The sequence below is a fragment of the Physcomitrium patens genome, chromosome 20, assembly GCF_059467195.1.
Source record: "Physcomitrium patens ecotype Gransden chromosome 20, ASM5946719v1, whole genome shotgun sequence".
Classification (NCBI taxonomy): Eukaryota; Viridiplantae; Streptophyta; class Bryopsida; order Funariales; family Funariaceae; genus Physcomitrium; species Physcomitrium patens.
In genome coordinates, this window is record NC_143429.1 from 11125220 (window position 1) to 11134037 (window position 8818).

Genomic DNA, 8818 nt, shown 5'->3' on the forward strand with positions numbered 1-8818 from the left:
AGACTCAACCTCGGCCCAAAGTCCTCACCTCACGTACATGATCACGACAAGTCTTCGTGTGTTGGCTTTGGATTTATGGACCCAAACTATACATCTATGAAAAGTATGTACAATACATAGATGAGTTGACATAGTAGCGTGGCAGTCACTGCTTTGAAGGTGGAGGTGGAATATCCGCAGACAAAACATACGCTGTGGTGATTCTGGGGGTTGCTGAGATATCTACGTTTTTTCTGAGACGGGTGAAAAGGTCGGCTTGCAAGACCCGGCCCACTCCCGACCCGTGATGTCTCAGGAGCCACGCTGGACACTCCTGAAATCCTTGCCTACGTGGACGTATTTCTGAATTGGATGCATATATCGTATTAAAATGTCATATAAAAACTTGGGAAAGTACTTAAACGTGAAAATAGTTTTGGATGTCTCTTTAGGAATAAAATATTTATATTGTTTCTCTTCTCTTTTTTTTCTTAAAATTATAACCTTGTTACATTTACTTTAATAATTATATATAAATTAAACCATCCATCTTGTAAATTTCTATTACTCAAAAACGATATAACATTGATATTGTGGATTTGAAGCTTTAATATACTCAATAATAATTTTGATTTTAATGTAAGATTTTATCAATTTATATATCATGAAAGAAAGAGAATGATACATATTTTTAAAACTAATAATATAACTTCAAGATACTATGTACTATTCAATAGAATCTCAATTTACTATTTTGATTTTTAATGCTTTATTTTTTTTTGTATATTTGTTTATTAATGTAACTAAAATTAAATCAATTTTCTTTTGATATGTATAATAAAATCTTAAAAAATTATCAAAACTTAGTTTAATCTTTTTTTACTTTTATTTATTAGAAGTTCGATAGAAAATTTAAGAAATGATTATATTATCAACTCGGTTATTTATTTTTATCTTTGTTTTTAATCATTTGGAATAAAAATATTTATAAAATGAAAGAAGTAGAGGTAAAATTCAAATAATTAGCATCAACAACAATATATATTTTTCTAAATGATAGAAACTAACACAACATATGTTATTACTTTTTTAACTTTTCATTATTATAATACATGGGCCATTATACTGTAAAAACATTCTTTCAATGTAATATTACAATGCAATATAGAATGGTATGCAAACATAATTAATTTACACTATACCATAGTTGTTCACTACATGATATTGTTTATAGCATTACATAACCCTAATCCTGCTCAATTCTTAGTTTAAGTCGTCAAACGAACAAACAAACAAAAATATCCAAATTAATTGAATCGGAATATGGTTTTTCCAGACAAGTAAAAGATTAACATACTCAAAAGTGCTTCCTTTTCTTCCCAACAGCTTAGACTCTTATTTTCAAAAATTATCCACAAGACAATATTTTTGCCAAAATTATTAACACAAAATTCCGTATCAACTTTTTTGATCTTCAATCTTCTTGTGTTGTGTATTTCTTTTACCGCAGTGTTAAATACTAAACAAAGTTCAACTTCCAACCAGTTATATTGTTGCGTTTCTTTGCATATGAGTTACTAAATCAAGTTTTATTTCCAGAACTGGACCTTCAATCACAGATAGCTGTTTACTGGCTATCACCTGTCATTTACAATCAATGCGCAAGTTAGAATTTAATCATCCATATGATGCATACTGAAACGAGCAAGAAAGGAAGCAACAATGGTGTGTTCCGTTAGAACAAAAATTAGTGTATGTTAAAACCAAGAGATGATTTGAAAGCAATGCTCAAGTAACATAACTTTAATTCAAGCTGCCAAGATTGTCAAACCATTTTCAAGCATCACAAGAAGTTAGGCAGAGCCTACCTGAGCATTTCTCATGAAGTAAAATATGCCGAGGAAGTTGCGTTATCCAATTTTATTCAGTAAATGCCAACAACATCAAACAAAAACGAACCACTTGAAGCACAGTTGAATTTCCATGGCAGCTGCTAACACGTAGGACATCTACATGCAGTTAACTCATATGAGACATAGCCAGTGGGAATGAACACTCAAACATGGTTAGATATCCACATTTCTTCTAGTGTACAAATTGGTTCATCCCAATTAAAGTCTAAGATGGGATGTGGTTCCAAGTGTGGTAACTGGCCAGAAGCACGGAACTATGAGAAGGATCGGTCTGCCAAGTGCTCATGTGAGCGACCAACCTCTTCAGTCACCAAATTACTGCCCCACAATCATTCTTTCTGAACTTTACAGGGTGGTCTAAATGAAGCTCGCCGCAGGCCCTTCCTTAACAGGTTCGTGTCCCTGCTCAATCAAGTACACAGAAATCAATAAGTGAAGAAGTCGAGTTTACACGAGGTCACTAGCTAAGCATGAACCTCTGAAATAATAGAAGTATTTATAAAATCATGACCAACAACTAATAGAGGACCTAATAGAGAATCATTGGCCATTCGTGAAAGAAGCTGATACGCTTGTGCGACTTTGTGTAACTACTCATTGCCAGTCAATGATTATTATAAATTCGCCACGATACAGACAAATAGGTGTAGAAATAGTGATACCGCTTTATTAGATACAAGATTGCGTAGAAGATCGCCAGCACTATTACGGTAAACAATGTTAATGCATAGATCAAAGATTTGTTCCTGTTTATCTGCACAATTAACGGGACAATAACCGGATATAGCATCATTTACAATATCACAAAATTTATCCATCAAGGACCACTATTGCAGCTGTTTCTAGAAGTATAATAAAGGCACTAAGATTCAATTCTGAGAACATTCAGAAAGATCTTCTGGATTGTTATTTGTCTGGACGTACTCAATCACAATGATCACACAATGTAAGTAAGTGGAACAGGAGCAGGAAACGACTACATATGTATAATAACAATGAATATCTATACATCCAAACCCAAAGACTTATACATACGAGGCAAAGATTGCTCTGCATTCATCTCAAACCATGACTACTGAATGAATAGAGTGTTCATATCTCATACCCCACTTCCACTAGGAAAAATCTTCAACTTCTTCTTACAGGTGTGTGCATCGCAAAATTGCCGTTTGAAGAAATCTGGCATAGAATTTCAGAACCAGACATGAAGATGAGTGAAAAACATCGTAAATGACCGTTATCTAATGCCATAATAAACGTAGAAAATCAAACAAACAGGAACTCGCAAAAATTTCCGCATTCAATAGCTCAAGTGTAAGAAGATTCGCACGGTTCAATCTCTGAGCAGCAGGACTGTGATCAGCTGGAAAGCAAGTGTTCGCCAAGACCTGTTCCGGTGCACAGAAACAACATAACTCCCTTGTTTACATGTATATACATGCCATTTGTTTTTCGTGATGAGAAAACATTTACATCTGAGGAAACTATAGCCACGAAGCAAAATTTCATTCTAATTGGAACTATTCGGTATGTGAACTTGCACCCTTAAACTCTCCTAATTAGTTCATTAGGTTTGATCAGCAATTACTCTCCCAATATTTTGAAGCCCAAAATGATATCTCATGTATGATCTAAGTGAAAGAATCAAACAAACCCCTAGTACCTGGCAGCAGGGAAAAATAAACAAAACAAAATAAAAAGTCAAACAACCACAATAGGTTCAAGTTGACATTAACCTAGCTCGCCCACCTCACATGAATGCCGATTTTTTTCCACAACAGCTAATTTGCATGTAGCTTGTATCTGTGGCTTTGATGATAAACTGTTATAATAATCACAATGCAATGCTCCACAAGCATCAGCTAAACAGCTATTTGAGCTCTGCACAGCAAAACAGGTACTTTATAAATGTATTGCATAAAGCAATAACTAAAAAGTAAAACAAAGAAGCAAAGAATTGAATTAAAATGAAACTCAAAGACAACTATAATCTCACCGGCTCAAGCTTCTCAGAGTGGCGGTTATCAAAATGCAGGTCTAGGAACCCTTGATTCCGGAATATTTTTTTGCAGTACCCACACTGCCACTGCATAGGTCGTAATTCAATCATATTCTCCTCTTGCTCATGGTAGACATCATTGTCGGGATGAAGACGACAGGTTTTAGGCAAAGTATACTTTTGGTCCTTCACAAATGGCATTAAGTACTGTCACAAGTTCCAGGCCACACATTTCAAGTGAACGTCAAGAAAGTAAATTGCTTCATTTAGGATGAGTTCTCACACTTACAAAAAGGCTAATTCTGTACAAATTGCATCTCTACAGTAATACATCTCTACAATTTCGTGCACGACATTCTACAAATAACTCATACTCGGCACTTCAGACATACCACTTGTGGACAAGATTTCATTGACATAAGTTGATCAATCTTCAGATGAAGGATCTCTCACTAAGATTTAATATACTGGTCTTAATCTATTCTATGTACTCAACCTCTACTACAACGATGCTATCTCCATCTAAGGAATCTTTGTAATTATGATTTCAATCGAAGACTAAGCACAACTTTCAGCAACAACTTCAATGCCTAAAGAAAGGCATACCTCAGAAACAATAGCTCGGACTGTCCTACTCCGTGATCTGGAACAATGCACTCTGCCTTTCTCTTCCTGCAATTGCCGCTGCCTGGTATGACAAGCATTTAATCAACAATTTCATCGAGATGATCACAACATGATGACTCATACCCTGCAAAGGTATTTGCGAGTTAAAGGAACAAGACAGGAACCCATCGATTGTTTTCTTTTTAAAAATGCAAAACCCTACTGCACTCAAACGCACCTTTCCTCTGAGACCCTAAATTTGTCCTGCATCGCCAATAGAAGATTTGAATTAGACTTCAAAGACGAAATACTGGCCCTACTGTGCAAAGCCTGATCTTCGAACCCTAACTTTATCCAACACGACCAAAGTGGACCAAAACAATCGTGTAATGCCAAACACATTATAAAACACCTATGTTTACTCGAGAAGAGTTATGAAAAACGGGGTTGTCCAGAATCCAATTCAACGTTCTAAAAACTCTGACGAAGTGATCCCTGTGAGAAGCCCGGAATTGAATTGCCAACACACTGAAATCATCTCACCTAACTGAACTACGAGACCAAAAAAATTACCAGGCGAAACAAAACAAAATAAAATAAAATAAAAAATGGCCATCAGCCAAGACTTTCAGCTTATTTCGCACAAAAAGGAACGATTATCATGAAACATAATTTCGAGAAGCACGCGACGTACCGCACATGCTGTGAAACTGCTTAAACACAAAACTAACGCCAGAGAGATTAGCACATGAGCTCGTAGGTCCCAGCATGTCTTCGTCATTGCCTCCCTTCTGCTTGACATAATCTTCTCGCAAGGTTCTCCTTCAGGGCAATCCTTGCACTCTTTCAAACTCCACCCACACAACACTAACTACACCCTCTCTGCGGCTGAGCAATCCAAGCACTGACCACCAATCAAAAAATCTCGCAAAGCCTGTATTGTCGGCTCAATTAAAAAGAGAGCTTGTATCCACCACTTGCGACAGCTCCTGCTGAGCAATACGTTCACGATCACCCTTACTCCAAGCAGACAGCACACCTAAACTCTAATTCCACCCCCAACCTGTCAACAACTGCCACCGAATTCGGGACCCACCCACTCCATCCACCGACACCTTTGCCAGAAATCAGAAACGCCCACCTACAAGCTACAAAACTGAGCGAAACCGAATTCCAAAACCCTAATTCGATCAAAATGGAATCGAAACCCAACAACCCAGTTGTGGAATTGTTGCAGGAATTGAGAGGCGCACGAGAGCTGCGGAGGAGCGAAGAAGATTCAAAGCACATGGATCCATTCCCGAGGCACCGTGTGTGCGTGTGTGGGGGTGGAAAGGCCTTGATTGCCTTGAAAGCAAATAACTTGTCTGCAACTGTGATCCGAGGAATTTTGTTCTCAAGCTGAACAAAAACAACTGCATGCCAAACTGGATTCCATGCCAACCTCAGTCATGGATTCGGGAATTCCTCGGTGGAGGTGGTGGTGAGCTATGGTAGATCGGAGAATCGGCGATGGTGACAAGTGGAAGCCATGGGTTAGTTTCATGGGTTGCAGCACCACAACCCCCTCTAAACCACAACATGAATGCCCTCCCATCAAACACTGTTGTGATTTGTGATTGGATTTGGTTTGTTTCCTCTCAATTTGGAGGAGGCCCATGCTTGCAAATTGGAGTACCATTGCTTAGATTCCAGCTAAACTCATGTACTCAACAACAATTTTAACATTGTGTATGTTAATACAACATTTGTATTAATGTTTTTTTTGGTAAAAAGAAAATGGGTGAATGAGAAAATAGTGATTGGATGAGCAGTTGTTTTATATGGTGGAAATAAATTTGGTTTTATTATAGAATTTGTTTCACATGTTATTGATTTTGAAAGTTAGGACAAGATTAGAGGTAATTTGTATGGCCATGTGTATCTTTAATGAAATTTTATACAAATAATGCTATATCTTTATTTTTCCTTGGCAAGTTGAATCCTATGCCATATTTTATGATACCATTGTGTCATTAGTCTCTTATTTCACTAATAACTTTACACTTTCCAATTTATTTTATTTTTATTTGAAGGTCTTTGTTGTGTAATTTACACTCTTGATATTTGATAGAAAAATTTGATTATACATCAAGAAAAATGTATATTCGAGATAGAAGGCCAATGACAACAAGAAACATAAAGACTTCTATCATTTATCAAAATTATATTCTTTTATTAAGTGATGCATTACATTAAGTTTTAGATTTTTTTTTTTGAAAAATAGATATATTTATATAATCCTTTTAAAGAATGTTTCTATATTTTATAAAAATAATAAAACTAAATAGAATTTGCATGGATTGTTTATTTATACAAGAATAAAAAAATGTGCTAATACTGTTTCAACAAATATTTCTATGATATTCGTTAAATATCTAATTTTATAACTTAAATAGCTAAAAATAATGTTAATAGCAATGATAATCTACTATGCTTATTAAAAATCATTTTTTATAAATTAATCTTTTACAACCTATAATTTGTAGTTGTGGATAGTCAAAACAAAATGTTAACACAATGTAAGTTTGGAATTAACATATGTATATATATATATATATATATATATATATTTCATCCTAAAAATAAACTTGAGTATTAATTTAATTTAAGATATAAAATTATATATATATATATATATATACATATATATATATGTTTTTTATTTTTTTTAATCAATTCAAACATGAATTATTTAGTATTATTGAATAAATTTTGTTCTTTTTATTCAATTTATTTTTTATTTTTTATTTTTTTTATAATAATTCTGATTAAAAATACATTGATACGAAAATCGTCAAAATTATTATTAATGATTTTAAAAATTAGTATTAGCTTAGGTTCTTTTCTAAGTGCACTACTAAATCTTATAAATATATAACTATTATTAGAAATATATACTGAATTTCATGGCACTTAAAAACAAATAGATTTTTTTTCCAAAAAAAAATTAAAAATCGAAGGTAATTACAAAGACTTCAACAATGATAAAATAAATGGTCTTTTTGCTTAAATCTTATATCATATATAGCCAAAATAATTTATATATAACCTTCAAAATGAGTTTAAGTTAACATATGTCCCATAAATCATCTATTACATTTTCATCTGAATTGATTTATAAAAAAAATTAAAATTTTACTGTTCCAAATTGAATCAGTATTTAGAATTTCGAATAATAGCATAATTTTTCATATTTAAAATAAAAATAAAATAAATACATAAATTAAATAAATTAAATAAAACATGTCGTCCTGTGCTGCCGTCGGAGAGGGTCGGACAACTTGCAGCCCAGGGTTCTGTTCAGATTATTTATTTATTTTGTATTTTTCTCTCGTGCGGGGGTCTGGAGCTCCACATTTTACTTCTTGTTTTGCGGCTAAATCTGTGGCTTGTCGTTCGATTTTGTGTGTTGCGGCGTTCGTGTCGCAGTGGTGTGGTCGACAATTGGCTATTCTTTTCTTTTCTCTCGCTCTGGTTTCGGCGGCGGTGTTGCTGGGTTCGTAGCCTCTGCTACGATTTTGGTTGCCGTTCTGGTGGGCAGCGCGGCGTGTTGCGGTGGAGCTGCGGGGTTGTGGAGTTCCGTCATTTCCTCCATCGTTCAATTTTGGTGTTGCTTCTCTTCCCTGGTCACACTGCAGTGGAAGCGTCAAGGTGCTGGTGTTCAGTTGTTCTTGCTACCTTGCGGTCGTTCTCTTTCCCTTCCTTGTTGTTGGTGTTGGCCCTGCGGTTACCGTCGATAGGCGCGGCGTCGGGATTCTTGGTGTATGTTGGATTCTCTTCTTGAGTGACAAGGCGGAGCAGCTCGGGTTGTTTTAACTCGTTTCAGGTGTTTCGAGACTGTATCGCAAACTCCTCTAGTGGCATGCGGTGGTGTCGGTTTTTCTCCTCGTCTCGCTGCTGTTTTGGAGACTGATTCCATTGCTGTCAGCGGTGGTGAAGTCGGCGGGGCAATCCAGGATTTCGTTTTGTGCATGCGGTGGCGCCGACGTGATTTGCTCGTGGTTATTCTTGCTGGTTTTTACTGTCGTGGTTGTAAGTCGCCAGCGGTGGTCGGCGTTCGATATTGCTGCGATGGTGCTGGGGCCTTAGTGGGTGGGCAGTGCTTGGATTATAACCGAAGCAATGCCAGCCGAACTAGTTTTAAGCCGTTACTGGAGCACAGCGAGCCGGGAGCGTTTTGATCTTCGCTGTTTTGATCTTTGATGGAGTGAAGCTCGAAAAGGCGATGTTTTTAATCTTCGCCGGAGCAAAGGAGCTCGTGGTGTTGTGCGTTTGTGCA

At 36.0% G+C, this 8818-nt stretch overlaps 1 protein-coding gene across 1 annotated transcript; it reads right to left on the reverse strand.

Moving 5' to 3' along the window:
- Positions 1 to 1952: 1952 nt before the first annotated feature.
- LOC112272993 (uncharacterized) lies at positions 1953 to 6063 on the reverse strand. The gene is made up of 9 exons (XM_024501270.3): positions 5192 to 6063; positions 4736 to 4761; positions 4498 to 4579; positions 3889 to 4098; positions 3642 to 3773; positions 3223 to 3280; positions 2998 to 3071; positions 2555 to 2646; positions 1953 to 2294 (listed from the first exon to the last, which is right to left on the reverse strand). Exons 1-9 carry the CDS (start codon positions 5297 to 5299, stop codon positions 2222 to 2224), a joined length of 855 nt encoding a protein of 284 aa, XP_024357038.1. The 5' UTR covers positions 5300 to 6063; the 3' UTR covers positions 1953 to 2221.
- Positions 6064 to 8818: the final 2755 nt, after the last annotated feature.

Bases quoted from the DNA above. Each gene is read 5' to 3' on its own strand.
- LOC112272993 (XM_024501270.3), bottom strand. From the start codon at position 5,299: ATGTCAAGCAGAAGGGAGGCAATGACGAAGACATGCTGGGACCTACGA. The intron at 4,762-5,191 runs GTACGTCGCGTG...TTGGCGATGCAG, and splicing joins GCAGTTTCACAGCATGTGCG to GACAAATTTAGGGTCTCAGA. The intron at 2,647-2,997 runs GTATGAGATATG...TTAATTGTGCAG, and splicing joins TTTTTCCTAGTGGAAGTGGG to ATAAACAGGAACAAATCTTT.